This window comes from Hoplias malabaricus, chromosome 6 (genome assembly GCF_029633855.1).
Source record: "Hoplias malabaricus isolate fHopMal1 chromosome 6, fHopMal1.hap1, whole genome shotgun sequence".
Lineage (NCBI taxonomy): Eukaryota > Metazoa > Chordata > Actinopteri > Characiformes > Erythrinidae > Hoplias > Hoplias malabaricus.
In genome coordinates, this window is record NC_089805.1 from 46,244,486 (window position 1) to 46,269,009 (window position 24,524).

The following is a 24,524-nucleotide window of genomic DNA, read 5'->3' on the forward strand; positions in this document are numbered from 1 at the left end:
GTGAATTCTAAAGCAAGGGTTTTCACACTTTTGGGACACACATCTTCAGTGTGTCTGCTTTAAACCTGGATGGATTAGATGCAACATATTATATTGTCCTCAATAGTGCACTGGGTAATTGTCCAACTGTACATTTTAATTTTGAAATAGAAAATCTGTGTGTTACATTTACATTTATAGCATTTAGCAGACGCTCTTATCCAGAGCAACTCACAAAATTGCTTAGTGTTCAAACTGAAAATTTGTCCTCGCCAGTACAAATAGTTTCGAGTTCAGTCTCTTTCCTTGAGCTCAGATGCTGCCAGAACAAGGGCCATGGCTGATACCTAGAAAGAACTAAACACAGTAAGTGCATCTAGTCAGTGCTGTATCTAGAAAGAACAAAACATTTTAGGTGCAATACACAGCATTTAGTTAGTGCTCATACCTGACTAAATGTTTTAAAATGTATCATTATATTACATGTATATTTTTATTGGAATATAGGAGAGGCACTTCTTCACTGGCCTCTCCTAAATGCATATCCTAGATATTTACCTACTGTGTTGTGCCTGCACAATCAGTCACTACCTAACTTGTAAAAATGGTAATGTTACTGCATACACAGACCTTCACAAGGTCACACAGTTGAATAATACTATGTCCTAATGTGAATATTGTGTGTACTGGTTATGACAGGAGAGTTATTTGTTTTATTTATTTATTTATTTATTGTCACTCACATTGTTTAAATCCAGGACAGATGTTGATGAATACTCGAAGTCATTGCCCATTTTTGGATGTGCCAGTCTAGCTTTAGTGGCGATAATGTTCTTACCGTACCATACCTTTATTTCTGAAAGTGTACACCTTTGACACTGATTAGACCTTCCAGCTACTTCTGATAATTCCTTCACAGTTCCATTTGGCACAGTTTATCTAAACACAAAGTCACCCATTATGGACGTATCAAATTTAAACACGAAGAGCTAATGCTGAAACCAGTCTATATGCTAGCCTGCACTTAGCTTATTGGCTGGAACTAAAGAGAGAACATTCACCTGGACCTGTTAAATAAATAAATAAATAAAAAATAAATTAATAGCAGTATGCCATGCATGGTTTATATTAATAACATCTCATAACATTGCAGATTCTATCAATGCAATGTCTGCAGTATTCATGGCACTGTGCTTACTGCTCTTTCTACAAACACACGGTTTTCAAAACAAACCATTTAAATGTAAGTATAACAAATTGTAATTTATTGTAACATCATCTTTATCAATAAATCTAAAGTTTATATAAAACATAGTAGCTCCTTTACTATAATTTATGTATTTCCAAATTGATTATATATTATGTGATTAATATATTGTACACTGATCAACCATAACATTATGACCATTTCCATGTTTCCACATTCACTGTCCATTCTCTCAGCTCCACTGACCACACAGTAGCACTGTATAGTTCTATAATTACAAACCATAGTTAATGTTGCTCTGTGTACTTTATTGTCCCTCTTTCAACCTGTTCTACAATAGTCAGGACCCCCACAGCACAGGTATGATTTGGGTGGTGGTGAGTTACTGTGTATTGTGCTGGTACAAGTGTGTGTTGGTCATCATCTAGTCCTTCATCAGTGACACAGGACATTGTCGGCTGGATGTTTTTGGTGTGAGGACTGTTCTCAGTCCAGATGCCGAGGGGTTTAAAAACTCCAGCAGCACTGCTGTGTCTGATCCACTCTACACCAGCACAACACACACACTAACACACCACCACCACGTCAGTGTCACTGCAGCGCTGAGAATGATCCACCACCACATCACACCTGCTCTGAGGGGGTCCTGAGCATCAGTGAACAGGGGGAAATGGGGCAAACGATGTATGCAGAGCAACAAATGTAATTGTAGGCCTACAAAGTGCTCCTGTGTGGTCAGTGGAGCTGAGAAGAATGGACACTGAGTGTAGAAACAAGGAGGTAGTCAAAACGTTATTGCTGAAGTATAATCCATGTTAGACATGTAAACTACAGTAGAAACAGGATTTATAATCTTAAGCTTGCCTTGTGCCCAGTGATTCCAGGTAGGCTCTGGACCCACCAGAACCCTGAACTGGATAAGGGTTACAGACAATGAATGAATGAATACACAGTATGCATCCACTATATTAAAGCTGCTGCATGAGAAAACAACACTTCTCTCACAGTCAGAACTGAACCCGTCTTCTGTGTGGCTCTCCAAGTGTTCACTGGACCTCAGTCCTTCTGTGTTTTATCTGCTCAGATCTGTCCTCAGTGAGTAGCAGTGTGGAGGATCACTGAAATTCTTTTTTTCAAGAGAATCAACACATCACAGATTCCTGTTTTTACTGCATTTTACAAAATGTCAAGACTTTTCTTGAAACATGGTTTGTATCTGTTGAGTGAACTGATCAAAATCCTTAAAACATTTCATATCTCTAACATACTGTTTTTCCAGGTCGCCATATTGTTGTCTCATTTGTTTTCGTAGCTGCAGCCTGTGGGATAAACATTGCTGGTTTTTTTATTTTTCTGAAAATAGGATTTTATTTTGCACATGGTAAGTACATAAAGAGATGAAAGTGCCATTTTGTAATAGCAGGCAATTGCACAAGATTTGACAATAATAAGTTGGGATTACAAAGTACTTATAGAAGATCAGATTACTAGAAAAATGTTTCTGAAATTTACAAAAGTTTGAGCACCCATGGCCAAATTTCAAGTTAGTTACAAATTTAAGACAGCATCTAAAACTAAACAAATATAAAATAAGACCTTAACGCATATTTTGACATTAGGGCATTCAGAACACAAATAAATGTAATTAAATAAATCAGTGTGGCCAGTGCAATGCTCTGCATCCATCACAGAGTCAGAGCATAGTAACAGTGCTTAGTTCCCCTTCTGAAAGAAATCTCTAGAGCAGAGGTAAAATCTAGACCTTGGGTCCAGGTTCCATGCTGGGATTTTTAAATGCCACTGCCACAAAGCCATTGTCTGTGAACACTTATTTACTCCATCCACAAACACAAGTTATAAGTGTCATGCAAATAAGAAACCCGATATAAACAGGATTCAGAAATGCTGCTTTCTCTGAGCCTGATATTGAGCTTAATCAATGACACAAGTATTTTAATAGGAATTTTTAAATTATATTTACATGAATATTTTATATTTCATTTTTTTGTATGGCATTTGATAAACTAACCTTGAAGTGGTGAAATATTCAGATTTAAAATAAAAAAAAATCTGATAATCAATTCCTATATAAACAAACCGTATAAATTCAAGTCAAATGTAAATCTAGGTCTGAGGTCAACCATTGGGCTTTTCAGGAAAAGTGAACATTTACAGAGAGATGAATTGCAGGGTTTAACTTGCCATATCCTTCAGATGAGTTTATTTACACATCGGGCCAGGACACACACAGAACAAATCTCTGGATTATGAAGCCAAAACACCAAAGTGCTCTGTTATTTTTTTTATTAATTTTATTTTTTAATACAAGTCAACTGGACCTCCAGCTTTTTTAATCAGACATTTATCCAGAAATGTAAGTAATTCTATATAAATGACAGGTTGCTAGCTGTTCCTACCATGCTTTTCTGGTTAATAATTCTAAAAAGGTTTTTGCATTTAGTCTTTATTAAAAGCATCCTGAAATTTGAGGAAAAGCTTTGTTTTATTTGCTGTAGTGATATAATATAAACATCATACAGTTCAGGACAGTGTATAGAAACCTGTTCATAAACGACAAAACTGAAGACACTGTTGAAATAACACTCATTTAAACAAGAAAACTCCTGATCATTGCAGGAGCTGAAAATTTACATTTAATGGTGAAATTTACTCAATTAAAGGCAAGCACCATTACATTTAATTAACCAGAAATAATATATACTTAATAAAGGAACAGGGCATTTATGTTCATATTACATTTCTGTAAAGGTCTGCTTGATTAAACAGTGCTATAAGTAATGGAAATCTATAGTCTCCTTAAAATACTGATCAAACCATGACTTTCCTGAGAAGCCCACTGATTGACGTCTAGCCTAGATTCATACTTTTGCCATTTTAATTTTTAAGACTTAATATCTGAATTTTTTAAAATCTGAATATTTCACCACCTTCAAATTTCAAGCTTATCAAACAGCATACAATATATATATATAATATTCTGATACGGACAGGGACAATCCTGCTTTTTATAAACACACTGTTCAAAAGCCAGTGTCCATAATGGTATTGGGGTGCATTATAGTATTTTAATTTGGTGAACTATTCCCAGTCCAGAAGCGACACTGATGGGTTTAAAAACTCCAGCAGCACTGCTGTGTCTGATCCACTCTACACCAGCACAACACACACTAACACACCACCACCACGTCAGTGTCACTGCAGCACTGAGAATGATCCACCACCACATCACACCTGCTCTGTGGGGGTCCTAAAAATGGAAGTACAGGGTGAAAGGGGCCAGAAAACTATGCAGAGCAACAGTTTGACAATTGTCACAAATTAGCAATTTTTTTATTATTCTGTGTAACAATTTTACTTAAAAACAAAATTCAGTTTTGGCCTTTTAAGTTGGAATGTCTCAGATAGTTTTTCACAACAAATTTCAATAGCAGGCCATCAGATAAATGACGTACTTCATTAGTGTTTGCCACTGGTTATGAATGTAACTGTTGTTATACGAGTAGTGGATGAATGCCAGGGACAGAACTTACATAGTTAAGATCCCTGCTGTGCCAACAGCAGGCAGAGATTTTTTACCTGAAATGTGATGTGAATTCTATATATCACTTGGATCTCCTGACCTCCAGGGATGTAGCTTAACTAGTTGATGGCATACCCTACAGAGTCATGAGGAGTGCGTAACTGTATCACGTGCAGTGAAAAGAAAGGCAGACGGTTCTGCCATGTTTACATTCACTTTATACAACTTCGAAAAAGTACAGGGAGAGGACCAGGTAGCCACTGCACATATATCTGCTAAGGGGATTTCTTTCAGGGCAGCCCATGAATTGTTATGTTTCTCACAGCATGAGCTGTAGTCCTGCTCTGCTCCAGTTCTGCAAACCAAAGGCAGCAATGAGTCATGTGTTCTAAGGCAAACAGGTCCTCCCCAAACACCCTCAAAATGGTCAAAATCATTTCTGAGTGAGGATGCCATTGTAGAGGATCTTCCATCCTGTGAGAGACAACAGGAACTGTGCTACTGAAATGATTTGTGTGGTATACTGTCAGATGTTTGTCAGAACATCACATCCTCTCAGCCCAGGAAGAAAAAACTGGCAAGCCAGTCACAGTGCTCTCAAATTGAGGGTGTTGATATGTTTTTGACTTGATGTCACTGACCAGACACCTTGTGTCCACCTGTGTCACCGTGCCACACCCCATCTTTTAGTTAAGACATTCATGGTCACTACCTCCTAACAGGAGGGGTGGTCTCCTAATGGTACAACTGAAAAATGTTTCTCTTTGGACAGCTATGGGTACAGCGTAATGAGCTTACAACACATACAGCATGTGAATATTTTTGGGGCCAATGGAAGGCCAAACTTAAGGACCCTGAACTATTAGAGGGTACATTGAAAAGCAAAACATAGAAACCTCCAATACTCTGTAGCAATGGACACATGAATGTAAGTGTCTGTCAGATTCATTATTGTAAGTAACTTGCCCTCTGCAATACTGCACCATGTAATGAATCAGACATGTTCAGCCCTGTGAAGGGTCCAGAACTTCAACTGCTCTGTTTTACAAGAAAAAACAAACTTCCTGCATCCCACACCTCAGACAAGAACTGAGTGGGCCCAGCAGGAGAACTGCAGCCTGTATTGGAGCAGCATCCCGCCCAGTGCACTAAATTGTTGGATGGACAAAAATCTGTGCTCAGCTATTCGATGTCTTGGTATGTGGTCACTCATGGCCCGGCCCAAAACAGACAGTGCCCCCCTAGTTTTGTCAGGGCCAGCTTAAATGTATTCTGAACTTTTGCTGCAGGTTTATTAGGGGGCATGTGGTCACTTAGCAAGGACTTCAAAAGCAGTCTTTGAGTGAATTATCTAGTGCTCAGGATGTTACTACATCTCAACCTGTTTCAGAACCTGTTTTCTGTTGTAGTAGATAATGAGTGATGCATGTGTAGGACTGCACAATGGAGTATAAAGGTGTGTAACTCCCAGACCAGACTATGTTCTGGGCTTCGGTCTGAAGCAATTCTATCTTCATTCTTTGATGCTGCCAGAAGAAAAGTTTACAACTAAGGAATGACAACAGCTATACATCAGTGTGAGCTAATATAGTATTCACATCTCTCGTGATGTCCCCTGTGACTGACTGATATATAAATCCTCTGTCTGCATCTTGAACAGAAGGGATCTTACACTAGGCACGATCTGCCCCTGGAAATCAGACATACCAATATAAACTGATGTTGCTGTTTCTGTGCTGGCTTCTGTGTTTTAAGGTGGAAATAAAGTTTTCTCTAAATGTGTGAGAGAATGTTAAGTACAGTAAAATCTGGTTGCATTAAAATTCAAAGCAGGACCTCTTTCTTTTAAATTTTGGGATTATAGAGTACTGAAACTCCTGTTACAGCATTGATTTAGTTTTTAACATTAGAGAGAAGATCCATAGACGGTAATGCTCTAGTGAGTCTCTGAAAACTGTTTTTTTCCAATTTGGTCAGTTTCCCTTTTCCATTAGCTTCCTCTTCTAGTTACCTGTTCTTTAATTCAGGTGAGCTTGTTAAATCTGTGTTAAAGACTCTTTTGTTCTTGCAGTGTGGTGGCTTCTTTTTACAGCAGCTCTTTACATCGTGGGCTGGGTAGCAACATTTTTGTTTTCACGATACTTACACAGAAATAAAAATAGCAGATGGTCTAAATGGGGAGGAGTAGGATGTAAGTATGCTTTAGGAAAACTGACAATAATTAAATTACTTATCATCTAAGTAATCATCATGTTTATTTCCCTTTAATTTGACCTGTTCCTATTTACAGATGTGTGCTGTGCAGTTCTCATATCAGTAACAGTTGTTGTAAATAGTTTTTTACATCTTTATTTTATAAGAAGACAAATGATACATAAAGGTAAGATTTTAACTTCGATTTTTACTGCTTCCTGATTTTAACTATTTTTTCATTTTATTTACCAAAGTAGTTACCACAGTTAACTGTCACTAAATGTAACTAAAAGTAACTCTTTACAAAAAAAAATAAAATAAAATAAAATAAAGAGATTTAGTTCAAAACTGAAATCATTTAAACCGACTCAAGTTGGATCAATTACTTTAAATTTTCTTTAAATCTAAACATCAATAAAATAGTGTAATAGTAGTAGTAATAATAATAATAATAATAATAATAATAATAATAATAATAATAATAATAATAATAATAATAATAATAATAATAAATAAACAATAATGCTAATAATAGGTCACAGTGGTTCAGCAGGTAGTGTCTCAGTCACACAGCTCCAGGGACCAGGAGGTTGTGAGTTCGAGTCCCGCTCCGGATGTGTCATGAATTGTCCAGTTTAGTGCATTTTTGACTTGTCCCTTGTTTTCATTGTTTGTCATGTACTTAGAAGCACATGGTTCTTTGTTTTGTTTTGTTCTTGTCCCCACCTTAGTCCCAACTTTGTCTGTAGCTCCGCCCTCTCATCAGTGTCTCCTCATGTGATTCTTGTTCCCAGGTGTTATGTATTGCCCGCTATTTTATAAGCCCTCTCTTTAGTCTCAGTGTTCATCCACCATTTACACTCCAGGTCCCATTTGTCTTAGTATCTCTGTCTTTGTCCATCTTTCTAGGTCTAGGTTTGGCATTAACTTTCTGTGTTTGGTTTTAGCTTTCTGGGTCACTCTGTTTAGGTTTGTTTACGTCTGTGTCTAGTGTTTTTGTCATGAAGTTTCACATTCTGTTTATTAGATGTTTATAGTTATTTTTTTTTCTTTGCTTTGTTTCTTTCATGTCCTGTTCATTTAATAAACACTTAATAAAAGTTTAAGCATACATTGTAGCATGTTATTAATGTAGGCAGTGTATACCCCAAAGTGCCCAAAAGAGATGTCAAAAAACATAAATATTTTATTAGTTTTTTTCTGCGATAAAACAAGTACATTTAATTTATTCCAAATATTTTGGTCTCTGTGTAGATTTACGAAGACTTTATGTAAAAAAAACCTCCAGAGCACTCTGGAACATTGTGCTGCTATTCTGCAGGACCATGTTCTACTCTAACTTTGCTCCACAGCAGCCAGACTGAGTAAGCTGCCTGTGGCTGTACCTGTATGCAACGTGAGATATACGCCTCACCAGCAGAGGCATCAGCCGACACAGCTCATCTCAAAATTGCAATGATCTCCTGATGAATTGGTCGACCACTAATCCAAATTTCTTTTTCAGGAAAGTCTAACTTCAGCAAGACCATGCTAAGCCATACAGTATTCTGCTTGTATTACAAGAGCATGGCTCTGTGGGAAATAAAAAATCCAGGGACTAAACTGACCTTCCAGTCCAGCCTTTCACCTGCTGAAAAAAAGAACCTAAGATAAAGAAGATCTCAGATCCCAGATTAATTCATACTCTGTATATAGTGCACTACACAAGTCAAGGACTTACTGAATCTACAGTAGATCTTATTCATTTATTATCTATATCCGCCAGTTCAGGGTTGCGATGGGTCTGGAGCCTACCTGGAATCACTGGTCTCAAGGCAGGAACACACCCTTGAAGTCCTTCACAGGGCGACACACACTCAAATATTCACTCTGACATACACACCTACGGACACTTTTGAGTCGTCAATCCACCTACCAATGTACGTTTTTGGACCATGGGAGGAAACCGGAGCACCCGGTCGACTACATGATCATTTATAATTATTCATATGTGGGAATCTGAAATCTAGTGCTATCTCTGTGCATACATTAGTTTTATGACTTATATAATTCACTATGAAATGGGGAGCTATATGAATTTCAGCCAGAGACAGACATGCTGTGTGATGTTAGCGTTTGTGAAAAGATGCGTTTTGGATATAAACAAAACACCACTGACAAGTTTTCAAATGTTTTTCAGTGACCTAAACCCATTTTAAAGCCATTTTTGTCTGGACGGGAGGACAAAACATAGACAAAACCCTTTGTTTTAAAAATATCCAGATCCATTTGGATGGGGCTTAACTCACCCAGTTCATTAATGTGTTGATTCGTTAATTTGTTTATTTGTTATCACTCTTTTGGAACAAAGAAAACTAAAATACACGCTCACCACATTGTCATGTAACACATAATGATCAGTATTATCATAAACTGTGAGCCATGGGCTTAAATTCATTCTGTTTTAATCTCAGGAGTAGCTCAGTGTCTAATGTTTTTTCTCTCTTTACAGATAATCCTGCTTATTTGGTGATGATGATACTGTTCAACCTCCTGCCTCCGGCTGCTTTGTTTAAACATCCAACACATTCCCCCAGTGAGTTTATACTGCAGTTTTATTACAGATTCTTTAGTTCTGAGATTAGACTAGATCAGATTTATTTTAAAGTCAGGAATAATTCCTGTAGTTTGGATGTTTCTGTGAAAATCTTTTCTGAGGTGGAGTTAAGTTTATATTTAGCAACTGTTGTATAAACTATGTATTAATATTTTACAGAGCTTCCTCACATTATTCTTCATGTGTTTGGAGCTTCAGGGTTAAGTATCGTTTCCTCCATCACCCTTGCCTCTGAACTCCTCATAGAAGCTGGTAAATATGTGTCAGAGAATCAAACAAATGAATGAATGATTTCAAACAACACAGTGTTTGACAGACAGAATTACACAGAATTGTGTAATTCTCTCAGATCAAATCGTATATCTACTGATTAAACAACTCTTCCAGAGCTTAGATTTAGTAAATGTTTTTTTTTTTCAATTTAAATCTCCTGATGGTGAATATTTATTATTAATTTGTAGAAACAGGACTGCGAACTTTACCAGAATTTCACATCATCCTCTTTCCCTTTGAATCACTCTTCATTTTTGCCTGGATCTGTTTACAAATCTACTGCTCCTGTAAGTGTTATTATTATTATTATTGTTAGTACTATTAATAATATAATCACTGTTATCTCTAATAAACATATTAATAGGAGACAACAGAGAAGAACAGAACATTTTCATGCTGTTGTAAAACTTTGGAAGCAGATCAATAATACTGTAATTAATGTGAAAATGATTCTGATTATAGATGGATTGTATTTCTCTCTGTTTTCTTTATTTTCAATAAAGGGATGAAGATGAAAGACAGGTCTGTTCAACTCACTCTAACTACACTCAGTCTGAATAAACTCAGTCAACATAAATTCAAACTAAAACATTCAGACAGCCCAACTAACTTCCACAGAATCATCATAGAACAGAAACTGAACTCATCTACGTTTTAAAGATCTGCTCCAATCTTCTGACTCCGACCATGTTTCTTTCCGATGTCTGCTTAATTTAACAAGTCTTTGGTACTGTTCATTATAATATTCTCATTTCAAGACTTGCTAATATTGGCACTGTGGCACCTTGGTTAAAATCCTATCTACAAACCGGATTCCAAAAAAGTTGGGACACTGAACAAATTGGGAATAAAAACTGAATGCAATGATGTGGAGGTGCCAACATTTAATATTTTAGAACACAAATCACAGATCAAAAGTTTAAACTGAGAGAATGTATCATTTTAAGGGAAAAATATGTTGTTTAAAAATGTCATGGCGTCAACAAATCCCAAAAAAGTTGGGACAAGGCCATTTTTTACCACTGTGTGGCATCCCCCCTTCTTCTTACAACACTCAACAGACGTCTGGGGACAGAGGAGACCAGTTTCTCAAGTTTAGAAATAGGAACGCTCTCCCATTCATGTCTAATACAGGCCTCTAACTGTTCAATCGTCTTGGGCCTTCTTTGTCGCACCTTCCTCTTTATGATGCGCCAAATGTTCTCTATAGGTGAAAGATCTGAACTGCAGGCTGGACATTTCAGTACCCGGATCCCTCTCCTACGTAGCCATGATGTTGTGATTGCTGCAGAATGTGGTCTGGCATTATCTTGTTGAAAAATGCAGGGTCTTCCCTGAAAGAGATGACGTCTAGATGGGAGCATATGTTGCTCTAGAACCTGAACATAGTTCTCTGCATTAATGGTGCCTTTCCAGACATGCAAGCTGCCCATGCCACAAGCACTCATGCAACCCCATACCATCAGTGATGCAGGCTTCTGAACGGAGCTTTGACAACAACTTGGGTTATCCTTGTCCTCTCTGGTCCGGATGACATGGCGTCCCAGTGTTCCATAAAGAACTTCAAATCGTGACTCATCTGACCACAGAACAGTCTTCCACACTCCACACTCCATTTTAAAAGACCCCTGGCCCAGTGCAAATGTCTGAGCTTGTGGAGCTTGCTTAGAAATGGCTTCTTCTTTGCACTGTAGAGCTTCAGCTGGCAACGGCGGATGGCACGGTGGATTGTGTTCACTGACAATGCTTTCTGGAAGTATTCCTGAGCCCATTCTGTTATTTCCTTGACAGTGGCATTCCTGTTTGAGGTGCAGTGACGTTTAAGGGCCCGGAGATCACGAGCATCCAGTAGAGTTTTACGAAATTGACCCTTACACACAGCAATTGTTCCAGATTCTTTGAATCTTTTGATGATGTTATGCACAGTTGATGATTATAACTTAAAAGTCTTTGCTATTTTACGCTGGGTAACACCATTCTGGTATTGCTGCACTATCTTTCTGCCCAACAATGGTGGAATTGGTGATCCTCTTACCATCTTGGCTTCAGAGAGACAGTGACACTCTGAGAAGCTCTTTTTGTACCCAATCATGTTGTCAATTGACCTAATTAGTGTTAATTGGTCTCCAGTTGTTCGTTATATGCTCAATTTCCATTTTCCAGCCACTTATTGCTACTTGTCCCAACTATTTTGGGATTTGTTGACACTGTGAAATTTTGAATCAACATATTTTTCCTTTAAAATGTTATATTTACTCAGATTAAACTTTTGATCTGTCATCTATGTTCTATTACGAATAAAATATTGACATTTGCCACCTCCACATCATTGCATTCAGTTTTTATTCACAATTTGTTTAGTGTCCCAACTTTTGGAATCCGGTTTGTATCTTCAAAATCAACTTCAGCCATATTTAATTAGGGCATCCCACAAGGCTCTGTTCTTGGACCCTTGTTGTTTATTTAGCATATTTATTATCTATATGCTGCCATTTGGGAGTATTACCATTCTCATGGTATCAATCTGCACTTCAATCCTGCTAAGTCCAGAATTTTCTTTTAACATTCTTTACATTTTTAATTTCATGTCAAAATTTCATGTCTTAACAGAATTCTGTGAAGCTGCTTTGTGACAACATCCATTGTAAAAAGTGCTATACAAATAAATTTGATTTGATTTGATGATCTCCTTTGCTGCTCATATTAACACTAACAACAAAATCTGCATTCCCCCATCTCCTCAATGATGCGAGACTTTGCCTCATGTTCACCCTAAAGCTGAGGATATCCTTGTATATGCTTTTGTCACATCTAGATTAGGTTACTGTAATTCTTATTTTATGTATTCTTATTTACCAAAAACTCTCAATTCTTTTCAATATATTAAAAACAAACAAAAAATGAAGACTTTTGTATCCATTAAGAAGTCAACTTTGACAATGTCCCCATGTATGAGTGTGTGAAAATGTCCATAGATATTTGCATGCGTGTGTGACTTTGTGAGTTATAGCTCACACAGCGATACTGTGAATATTTAAGTGAGTGTAAAGCAAGAATTAAACCCTGATTTTAGGAATAATTTTACACTTTAAATTACACTCAGTTTAAATTTTGATATAAAATGGTAATTTCCCAAAGTCTTAGACATACATTTCTTGTTGATGATTTCAGAATAAAGAATAATTTCAAAGATGGAAGAGAAGTGGGTTTTCAGGTAAAACACCTGCAGCCTCTATTTCTGGAATTATAGAAAAATTATATTTATAAATTAAAAACAACTGTAGTTTCCTTTGAACTGTAGTTATGAGTCATGGTTTAGTTTGAGCTGTAGTTAAGACTGGACAGTAGGTAATGTGAGCTGTAGTTTAGTTTGGACTGTAGTTAATTTGAGATGTATTTTAGTTTGGACTGTAGTTAATGTGAGTCAGGGTTTAGTTTGAGGCGCAGTTTAGTCTGAACTGTAGTTAATGTGAGTCATGTTTAATGTGAGCTGTAGTTTAGAGTGGACTGTAATTAATGTGAGCTGTAGTTTAGAGTGGACTGTAATTAATGTGAGCTGTAGTTTAGACTGGACTGTAGTAAATTTGAGCTCTGATTTAGTTGGTGTGGTAGTTTAGTCTCGACTGTAGTCCATGTGAGCTGTAGTTTAGTCTGGACTGTAGTTCATGTGAGCTGTAATTTAGATTGGACTCTAGTTAATGTGAGCTGTAATTTAGACTGGACTGTAATGTGAGCTGTAGTTTGGGGTGTAGATTAGACTGGACTGTATTTAATGTGAGTCATGATTTAGTTTGAACTGTAGTTTAGTCTGGACTGTAGTTAAAGTGAGCTGTGGTTTAGTTTGAACTGTAGTGTAAACTGGACTGTTATTAGTTAATGTTAGTTAATGTGGGCTGTAATTTCAATGTGCGCTGTAGTTTAATCTGGAGTGTAGTTAATCTGAGCTGCAGTTTAGCCTGGACTTTAACTGTAATTTGAATGTAAGATGTAGGTTGGACTGTTGTGAATTGGAGCTGTAGTTAACCTGGACTGTAGTCAATTTGAGCTGTAATTTACTTTAGACTGTAGTTGATTTGAGTTGTGGTTATTTTGGACTGAGGTTAATTTAAGCTGTAGTTTATTCTTGGCTGTAGTGATTTTGAGCTGTAGTTTAGTCTGGACTGTGGTCAATATGAGCTGTAATTTAGTCTAGACTGTGGTCAATATGAGCTGTAATTTAGTCTAGACTGTAGTTAATTTTAGTTGTGGTTTAGTTTGAGCTGTAATTTAGCCTTGACTATAGTTAAGTCTTGACTGTAGTTTATTTCAGCTGTAGTTTGTCTAGACTGTAGATAATTTGAGCTGTAATTTTGTCTGGACTGTAGTTAATTTTAGTTGTGGTTTAGTTTGAGCTGTAATTTAACCTGGACTGTAGTTAAGTCTTGACTGAAGTTAATGTGAGCTGTAGTTACATCTTGAGTGTAGTTAGTGTGTGCCAAGGTTTCGTTTGAGGTGTAGTTTAGACTGGACTGTAGTTAATGTGTGCTGTGTTTAATCTGGACCGTAGTTTAGTTTGGTGTATAGTTTAATCTGTGTTGTATTTACAGGTTGATGGAGACGTGGGAGAAATGGAAGTCCTGTCGACCGACTCCAGACAGAGTCCTGAAAACAGTCCTGAGGTAAATCGCTCTGTTACTGTAATAAAGATTATAGTGAGATTATGAAGATCATGGGGAAGATGAAGGTGAGGATGGTATGTTATTTATTTTGCAGGACCCCTCATTATCGTAGAGCAGGTTCTGAAGCTGGAAATCAGCCCTGTTCCTGTTTACTATCATTCCAGCAAGAACGACTAAATCTAAGTAATTTATAGATTGATGCCAGGTTTTCACCATGACTCCAAGTACGATTATATATTAATCTAATGATGTGAAAATATACTAAGGAAGCCCTGAAAGGCTCCATGTAATAAAAGGTTTATAGTATGTTCCTGAGTCTAATTTATTTATTTTTGACTAACATTTATACACACAAAAACAGTTGAAATTTTTTTATTTTGGAAAGATTTTTATCCATCAAAAACCATTTCAGTTTATTGAGTTGGGGTAATGTAATTTTACCAAAGGATGTCAGTAAAATCTAATCCTGTCCTAATAGGGCTTTTGACAAACCCTGTTTTGACTGTTTTGGTTGGTTTGCCGAGAGAAAAACTGATATCAGTGTCTGTTTAATTAACAGTAATTTATTTTATTTTTTAAATAAATATTAAATGTTTTATCAGTTCTGTCGACTCTGATTTATTCTTTTTAGCCTGTGCTGAATCTATATTATATTCTAGATAGTTAAGTATTCTTAGACTCAATTATTTCACGGTTTAAACAAACAGACAAACAACCTCAGAATTTAAAATTTGTATTTGCAGTGCATAAAATGTCAGATGTTATGATATTTTTGAGCACTTGCAGTCTAACTAAATTAACACCAACACAAAATAGCTGGCATTAAAAATATTATTTAAAAATAAATTTAAAACAGTTTGACATAGTATTACATGTGCTTTTCTACCCATGTCTGCGACCCTGAACTGAATAAGCGTTTACAGACAATGAATAACAGAAGGTAGGAGTTTTTTACTTTGACAAAAAATGTTTGACAAAAAACATGTTTATGCCAAATTATTTTAGAAGTGATTCCATCCATCCATCCATCCATTATCTGTAACCGCTTATCCAATTTAGGGTCGCAGGGGGTCCAGAGCCTACCTGGAATCATTGGGCGCAAGGCGGGATTACACCCTGGAGGGGGCGCCAGTCCTTCACAGGGCAACACACATTCACTCACACACTCACACCTACGGACACTTTCAAGTCGCCAATCCACCTGCAACGTGTGTTTTTGGACTGTGGGAGGAAACCGGAGCACCCGGAGGAAACACGGGGAGACACGGGGAGAACACACCAACTCCTCACAGACAGTCACCCGGAGTGGGAATCGAACCCACAACCTCCAGGCCCCTGGAGCTGTGTGACTGCGACACTACCTGCTGCGCCACCGTGCCGCCCAGAAGTGATTCCATTTGCTGTATTATTTTGCTGTATTTAAAAAATTTAGACAAAGGATAACTGGAATGAATTTTCAAATTAGCAAATAGAGATAGAAGGTTTGTGCATGCCCCGTTTGTTGTGCCGAGGTTTGTTTACTGTGGAAGCTGCAGTGGAATCACATGCATCATGATGTAAATAAATAAAACCTTGGCTCTGGGTGAAGGGTTTATAAATAATATTTGGACACTACTGGTCTAATATTAGCTCTGAGCATCAGCAGAATGTGTGAGTTACTGACGTCAGTGATATTCACTTTCACATACACACTGTCAGCCCACCAGGCTAAAAACCACCCGCACACACTGACCTCTGCAGGTTTGGCTCAGGGAGACGAAAGGATAAAAGCCAATATTACACAACAGGAGTCTCAGTCTGACATCAGCATCACACAATCACAAGAAAAGAATTTACTCTTTTCCTTCTTTCATTAAATATATGTATTCATTCATTCATTCATTCATTCATTCTATGCAAATGCTTCATTGTCACTCAGTGTCATGGTGGGCTGTAACCTACTTACAAACCAGGAATTCACCTGGGAAAGTTCATCATGGTATTACACTTTTTATTTATTTGCATTTTAGCTACTTTTCAATTCACTTCATCTGTTTTATTTAATACATATTTTGTGTATGCTTTAAATTTTTAACTATAATTTACTTCTTTTCTTCCTTTGTATACTGTTTTCTAAAGGCAGCCTTCATCTTTAGAATCCTTTTTATTTAAAATTATTTAATGCTAAGCTTTCACTCACTGCTCATGGCACATAAAGGCACCTGGATATTTTGAGACCATGGAGAGAACTCCAGTCATTGAAAACCTTTGAGATATTACGCATATTCCTTCTCCATAGGTAGGTAATATTATTTTTGCTGTTTCTCTGGCTATTAGCCAGCTAGGCTAGTCAGTTGGGCCTCTAGTCAGGTGGGCAAAAGGTTGTTTGTCAGTTGGGTTAAGGGATGTTAGCCAACAGTGTTAGCCAGCTAAAGACTGCCGTCACATCCCACATTCCTAGAGGTGCAGAAGTATTTGGATATGGTACAGGCCGCCTGACTCTGTCTCCTCTTACGCACAGTGCTGGCTAACACAACTTTACATGCATAAGTTTCTGACAATGACAACAACAACAACAAGCTAAAACATGTCACAAGCTCAGTGTGGACCTTAAGACAAGCACAGGATTACAGCCTGATTACATTCACTATATCACTTACTTTACTATAGTTTTATAAATACATATATATATATATATATATTAACCTCTTCCAGAAATTAATAGAATTAAAACATTTTAAAGTTTGAAAAGAGATCTGTGAATTTATTTCTGTTTATTAATTTAGGTGAACAGAATATTACATTGACTGAGATAAATATAATACAGTAAAACATTTTCCCTGTTTCCCCAGGACACTTGTCTGTGTGTGTAAAATGTTGTGAACATGTTGAGCTGCTAGTGAGCAACGAGAGTTTTCTTCATGTTTAAAGGGTCAGTGTTCTGATTGTGATGGGTTCTAACATAAATGTTACAACAGTGTTCCAGTGTTGGGTTCATGAAGTTTTAGAACAATCTGACTTTTCCACTCCTGATCCAGCAGAACACTATCATCCTGATCCTGAGCAACACAAACAATAATCACACAAATCATTATATTACATCATATTATATTTATTGTGTAGTATTTTACTTTAATGTAACAACAATGAATGTAGTTTCCGATATGCACTATATAGTGTCCATTATTATTCATTAACTGCTATACATTATATTTGTATACGATATTAATGATGGTATTTCTACTCTGTTTGTGTCTTCTACTTGAGTGTATGGAGTTTGGGGTTTAAAATACATTTATTTTATTTGATTTGATTCAACTCACATTGAGTTCCAGTGGCTCCGCCCCTTCCACAGTCATGTGACTCCTGCCTGAAAATGTTGTGTAAAAGCATTATTTACTTGAATTGTTTAAGATTTAAAATAATCATATTCACATCACACATCTGAACATGCACATTATGAACTGAAAGTTTAAACAACATTAAATATGACTTTTATATTTTATGATTATTATAAGTTACTCACGGTTGTGTCTCCTCCAAAAAACAGTGAACAATACAGCTGATACTAACAAACTAGCAATGACCAGCACACACACAAATGTCCTGAAATGCACACAAACACACACATGTAGAACTACATTAAAAATGTAAACTATAAATATATATTTTTATATATATCTTTTTAATGCACTTTCACTGTTCAAAGTTTTGCAGACTAGTGGTCAAAACATTTGAATTTAAAAAATAAATGCTTATATTATGGATTTCAAAGTTATGTCAATATATATATATATATATAGGGACCTTAATATTTTTGAAAGAGTGGGTGTATAAAGAAATGCAGTAGATTTTTAAAACCCACCTGTTCTTTGGACATATGAATGTAGCCCCTGTGTCTCTGGGAGCTGCTGAGGGAGAACTGCTAGGTTCTGTAACGAGAACCCTGTTCTCTGTGTTCCCCATGTTCTCCACATGAGTAGAGTTCCCCTGGAGCTGATCTGCAGTGGACAGTGTTTGTTGATCTGCTGTAGTGGGGGACTGGTAGGGTCCTGATCCAGGTGAGTGTGCAGTCTCAAGTGAGACTGCTCCAGGTGTGTGTTGTGAGTGTGTGTATGTTAGAGGTGTGTGTGGTGTATGTGGATAAGTGTGAGGTGTGTGTGGTGTTTGAGATGTGTGGGGGTATAAATTTGTTTGTTGAGTGTGTGTAGATGTTATAGGAATTGTAGTGTGCTGGAAAGATGACGTGAGCTCAGGAAACACTGTGAATAAAAATAAGATCCTTAAAATTATAATATGAACTTAGCATTAGACTCAGAGAGTAAAATCAATTAACTGCATACCCCAGACCTACAGGCATTAATTAGATGCTATTGATGATATTTTGGGGACCTGTTGTATACAGTGGACAGATCTTCAGCCAAGTGCACTACATAGTGCATAGGGCACAGTGCCTTTTTACAAAACTGTTGGGTAAATGTTAGGTTTAGCATTAGCATGTGACGTTAACATTAGCATACCTGTGTAGTTTTAAGTAAAATTAGCTGTAGTGACAGTGATCTAGACCAATGATTGTGCTCATCTTTGCAAAATAATAAGGACTAGCATTAGCATATACATTTAGCACTAGTGTACCTGTGTGGTTTTGATCAGTGGAGGTTGAGGTGACATTGATATGAACTGGGGCTTGTTTTCCTCCGGCTGAACACCAGTACCATCCCCTGTCGTCCTGCTGCAGGTCGAACAGTGTAACAGTGAACACACCCTCACCATCATCACTGACTTGCAGCTTTGCATTCTGGGACAGCTGTGTGTCCTCCTGTGATCGACAGGAGTGCAGATCTCCACATCTACACCATTTTTTCTGTTCCTTCTTCAACTGGTCGCCAAAGTAACAGTACAATGTCAGGTTCCCGCCCTCAGATCCAGACACTGAGCTACTGCTGACCCTCAGATCTGGAGACTCTGGGAGAACAGATATGTCATATTAACCATTTTTACTACATCATTCTCGGTATGGTACCTTTTCTACTCAAGCCTTCACAGCTTTTCTCAGCCCTACTCACTTGGTCCCTGTAGCTTTTCCATTAAAAACACACACAACCTCTCTGAAATGCAGCTGGTGTCGTACTAAAACCCATCTTTGGAACAGCAGGCTTTGGAAACTACAACAACGTGATGGTGATGGTAAGCATTGTTTACACATCATGTATTTACATGTTGTCTGTGTAGTCTCTTTGGGCAATCAGTGCTCTGCACAGTTTAGCCATCATGTTAAGTTCCTCCTCAGCTCGAGTAGGGACCATACAGTGGAAAAAACATCACAACTGTGAAGGTTTCTCCTTTCTGGGAGCCTGAAGTGACATGACGTGAACCTGCACCTGTAGTCCTCTATTATACAATTATGTTAGGATTAGCATCAGTGAGTAAAGTTAGCATTAGCCTAGCTTTGTGCTTTTTTATTGGTTGCTTGTGGTCACAGTGATCTGGACCAGTGCCTGTTCATCTCCTTACCCCATTATATTATAGTTAGCCTAGGCTGGTAAAGTTAACTGTAGTTAGCATTATTGCAACAGCCACATAGTATAACTACACTGTAATGCTAAATATAATATTGCATGCTAAAGCTGATCCTTCAGTAATTTTGTAAAGGACTTTGGGCCACCTCTGGCTCGTCCCTGGCTCCACCTGTAGTGACCCGAGGTCAGATATAGCTGTGCTACATCACCCACTGTGTTTGTCAGTCCTGGGCAGACTCTCTGTGTTTTATAGGGGTGCTATGTCTTGCTAATGTTAATGTTTCCCTGTTGCCAATATTTGTTTCTTGATTTGACTTGATATGTCCAGACCCCAGCCTGTCCTGATGATGACTGTTTGCTAACCCTAAAAGTTATTGGTGTACATGCTTCAGTTATTATTTACAGTTTTTTTTTTTTCAAGTGTATTATATAACAGTATAATCAAGGGTAGGGAATGGACTTTCAATATCTGCAACAGTGTTCCTACACATCAGCTTAATAAGTTTAAACAGTCTTAGGCATATGGATTTGCTATTTTTATTCAGGGATTCAGGGTTTGTTTGTTTCTTCTAGTTCTTGATTTCCCAGAATTGTTGTTTAAAGCAGTAAACACTGGAGTATAACCTCACTGATGTGATCATCTAATGACCTCACCTTCAGCTCCAACCTGAGACTCTGCCACAGGAGGGATGTTACAGACAAACTTGCCCCACCCTCATTCCTGTTCTATTCTTTAACATGTCCCTGTTTATGGTGTTAACCAGAGCTCCTGTTTATTCCCACCCTGAGTGACCTGCAGCTCCAGGGAGGTCCTGATGTAATTCTTCAGTCCACCTCTTTTCCTCACTGAGCACCAGTATCTCCCAGAGTCTTTGACCTCTAGCTGGTTCAAGGTCAGAGTGGTCACCAGCTCATCAGGGTGGTCCACAACCTTCGACTTCTGTGACTCCCTCACTGTCAGACAGGTGTACCACAGCTTCCCCCTACACCAGAACTTCTCATGGCCTAGGAACATGGAATTATAACGGCATGGGATCGTCACAGAACCACCGCTCTGGACCGTTATCCTGTCCACTGTCCACAGACCATAGCAACCTGCAGAGAAAACAGGATAAGGAGTATAAAGTCAGTTACAGTTCAATATCTAACTCAGACTCATCATAATCCATCACAGACTCTGAATGTCTGTGGAGTCGAAGATGCTGTAGATGTTAAGTTGAAGGCATAATCTAGTTTTAGTTTTTGAGAATACAGAGAAGCCTTCATTTATTCATTATCTGTAACCCTTATCCAGTTCAGAATCACGGTGGGTCTGGAGCCTGCCCAGAATCACTGGGTACAAGGCAGGAACACACCCTGGAGAGGGGCAGAGGTTAAACATCCAGGCTGAACATTTTCAACATCTTCAGTCTGTGGTAAACCTCAGGACTGTGGATAAGTAACTGTTAAATAACTCAGAGAGGAAGTGAAATTGTGTCGTAATGCCGCAGGAAGACAACAAACTCAGGAAAAAGACTGACGTCACTGTTACACCAACTGTAGAACAGATTCACCTTTAACTCAACTCATGTGACATCAGCTCTTCAACAGAACTCATCAGAGTGAGTGATACATTGATACCCCTCACCTCCATAAAGACCCTGGCTTCAGTGCAGTCAGACTATAGCCCCACTGGGAGTGGAAGAGTGTCTCAAAGGGCAGCTGAAATGAAACATTGTCCACTTCTCTTCCTGTGAGTGTATATCCATCCACTGGCTTAAAAAGTTCTGTCCATCATTAGCCCACTCAGATCACTGTCATCTAACACAACACCTAACAAGTTTTTAATCTCCTCATAGAGATTTTTATTCTGGAAAATAAACTCATACAATAATTACCAAAAACTGTGAGAAATAAAATAACGAGTAGGCCCGATAGAAAATGATTATGCTGAAAATGTTGACATTGGTCTGTGTTAAAATTATTCACTAATCTGGTTTACAAAGAATAACACGAGATAATGAAGGAAACATCAGTAACTTGGACTGTGAATGAAAAAGAGCTAAAATGTGACATTTAGTTTAAATGGTTTTTAAAAAGCCAGTGTTCTGCCAAGAAAATACAGTGCAAAATGCCAATGGACCTCCAATAGACCAACCATGGTGCACTGTCTACTTGCTCTCAGGAGATGGATGTCCTGCATCACAATGGCATTAAAATGATTTCAGGACAAATATCCTGCAGCCCCCTGACATCACTAGAAGAGACTGCTGGCTGCTGATGGATTTATTACAGCTGGTGACAACACTTCTTTATGCACAGCCCCCCTTTAATAATATTCATTCAGTGTCTGTAACCCTTATCCAGTTCAGGGTGGCAGCGGGTCCAGAGCCTACCCAGAATCACTGGATACAAGGTGGGAACACACCCTGGAGGGGGCACCAGTCCTTCACAGGGTGACTCACACACTCATACCTATGGACACTTTTGAGTCTCCAATCAACCTACCAACGTGTGTTTTTGGAGCGTGGGGTAAACCCACGCAGGCACAGGGAAAACACACCACACTCCTCACAGACAGTCACCCGGAGGAAACTCACACAGACACAGGGAGAACACACCACACTCCTCACAGACAGTCACCTGGAGGAAACCCACGCAGACACAGGGAGAACACACCAAACTCCTCACAGACAGTCACCCGGAGGAAACCCACACAGACACAGAGAGAACACACCACACTCCTCACAGACAGTCACCCGGAGGAAACCCACACAGACACAGGGAGAACACACCACACTCCTCACAGACAGTCACCTGGAAGAATCCTTTAAGATCCTTTAAGATCAATGCACATTCCCTTTAAGATTAATATACATTTAATACATGTTGAACCCAGTCGATTGTGGTTTTACAATTCTTTAGATGAAGAACCTTTACATTTTTAATTGATTCATTTCTGCTGTTAATTTTTCATTAATTTGACCAAAGCAGTTCAAATCTGACTTTATTATGATTTTTTGAAAGTTTATCTCATTTGAAGCAGAGTGTTAGTGACTTAGCTGCAGAGGGACAATTACTGAGATAAAACACGCCTTTATCATCAATGTTGACATGTCCTCTGATAACTGTTACAATTCAGTGAATCAGATTGTCCCCTTTCAGAATGAGCAGAAAACGATATGCAGGTTAATTTATACAGATATACAGTACCAGTCAAAAGTTTGGACACATCTCATTAGTGATCGGTGGAATAGGGCTGTTCACTGTAGAGAACTGTGTACCAGCCCCTACCTCTGCACAAGTTACGGTCTCAAACACAGTAAGAAGGGAGCGGTTCTACAGATTAACTCTCGATGAGGCCACAGCTGTTCACTGAAAACCGTTCCAGGTGACGACCTCATGAAGCTGACTGACAGAACGGAGAGGGTGTGTAAACCTGTCGTCAAAGCAACAGGGGGCTACTGTGAAAAGTCTAAAATATAAAACATAAAATGGTTTGTTTAAATTTTGTTTACTATGTAATTCCATTTGTGTTCTTTCATAGTTTTAACGTCTTCCACATTCATTTACAATAAATGAATATATAAAATAATAAAAAACAAAGACAAACCATGGAATGAGAAGAAGTTTTGGCTGGTACTGCATTTACGGTCTGAATGTCTGACGAGTCTAAACCTATTAATTTACTGTAATTTAACCAGTGTCCTGTGTTCAAAAAGCCTTAGCTGCGAAATATTTAACATAATTAGGTGTTCTTCAGTGCAGGTAGAACTTACTGGGCACTGCCAGGAGAACCACAGGAAGCAGGAGGAACATCTCTCCAATGTTCTTTCAGGATCAGTAGTGTTCTTTGCCCACAAAACCAGTAGAACCTTTCAGTAGAACAGTAGTGGAATGTTTCAGTAGAACATGAACAGAGCCCTTCAGTATAATGTCTGCACAACCCCTGAATAGAACTTCAGTAGAATGTCATCAGTGCTTCAGTAGAACTTTAGCAGAATTCTTCAGAAAATGATAATCCACTCGTTCTTCAGCAGATCTGAGTCTATTCTGTTTAGAATTATATCAGTTTCCCTCTCTGAGAGTCTGTGCATGTTTATAAATGCATGTGTATATATATGTGTGTGTGTATGTGTGTGTGTGTGTGTGTGTGTGTGTGTGTGTGTTTCACTTCCTCAGGAACACTGTCGAATTTCAACATTAACGGAAAAACACTTTTTCCTCATTTTTTCTTTTTTGCGTCAAAGCTCAGAATTTTACCCGATCACTGAACAAAATCAGTGTGTGTGTGTGTGTGTAGGTGTGTGTGTGTGTGTTATTAACAGTGTGGCTGCCACAGAGTGCTTATGTATTTCAGCTTTTTTTGACCACTGAGTGTGAGCTTACACCTTTAAATTACTCAGCACAGGCATCCTGCCTTCACGCCTCTAATGTTACACAGTAACTGTTGAAGGTCTCTGTTGTTACATGGCAACCTGCTAAAATCACACGTCTGGAGCCACATGGTACTTAAGGATACATACGTGTAGCTCTTTGTGAAAATGTATAGATATCTGTACATTTCTGTATAAAACAGCTTCATTACTGAAAGATTTAA

General features: G+C 38.1%; 2 protein-coding genes across 3 annotated transcripts in view; one reads left to right on the forward strand and one right to left on the reverse strand.

Annotated features, from left to right (window-relative positions):
- Positions 1-14,988, forward strand: part of LOC136699885 (uncharacterized) — a 37,826-nt gene extending 22,838 nt beyond the window's left edge. For both annotated transcript variants that reach the window (XM_066674935.1, XM_066674936.1), the window contains exons 11-21: positions 1,133-1,222; positions 2,466-2,567; positions 6,799-6,918; positions 7,018-7,107; positions 9,412-9,495; positions 9,676-9,768; positions 9,978-10,076; positions 10,293-10,311; positions 12,961-13,003; positions 14,376-14,447; positions 14,542-14,988. In XM_066674935.1, the coding sequence (XP_066531032.1) occupies positions 1,133-1,222; positions 2,466-2,567; positions 6,799-6,918; positions 7,018-7,107; positions 9,412-9,495; positions 9,676-9,768; positions 9,978-10,076; positions 10,293-10,311; positions 12,961-13,003; positions 14,376-14,447; positions 14,542-14,559 (830 nt within the window). In that variant the 3' untranslated portion in view covers positions 14,560-14,988. The remainder of the gene's footprint in view (positions 1-1,132; positions 1,223-2,465; positions 2,568-6,798; positions 6,919-7,017; positions 7,108-9,411; positions 9,496-9,675; positions 9,769-9,977; positions 10,077-10,292; positions 10,312-12,960; positions 13,004-14,375; positions 14,448-14,541) is intronic.
- Positions 14,989-17,217: 2,229 nt separating this feature from the next.
- On the reverse strand, positions 17,218-23,982 carry LOC136700412 (CMRF35-like molecule 9). The gene is made up of 7 exons (XM_066675755.1): positions 23,704-23,982; positions 20,729-21,040; positions 19,062-19,391; positions 18,292-18,688; positions 17,953-18,032; positions 17,750-17,796; positions 17,218-17,485 (listed from the first exon to the last, which is right to left on the reverse strand). The coding sequence occupies exons 1-7, from the start codon at positions 23,741-23,743 to the stop codon at positions 17,396-17,398; spliced, it is 1,296 nt and encodes a 431-aa protein (XP_066531852.1). The 5' UTR covers positions 23,744-23,982; the 3' UTR covers positions 17,218-17,395.
- Between the last annotated feature and the right edge of the window lie 542 nt (positions 23,983-24,524).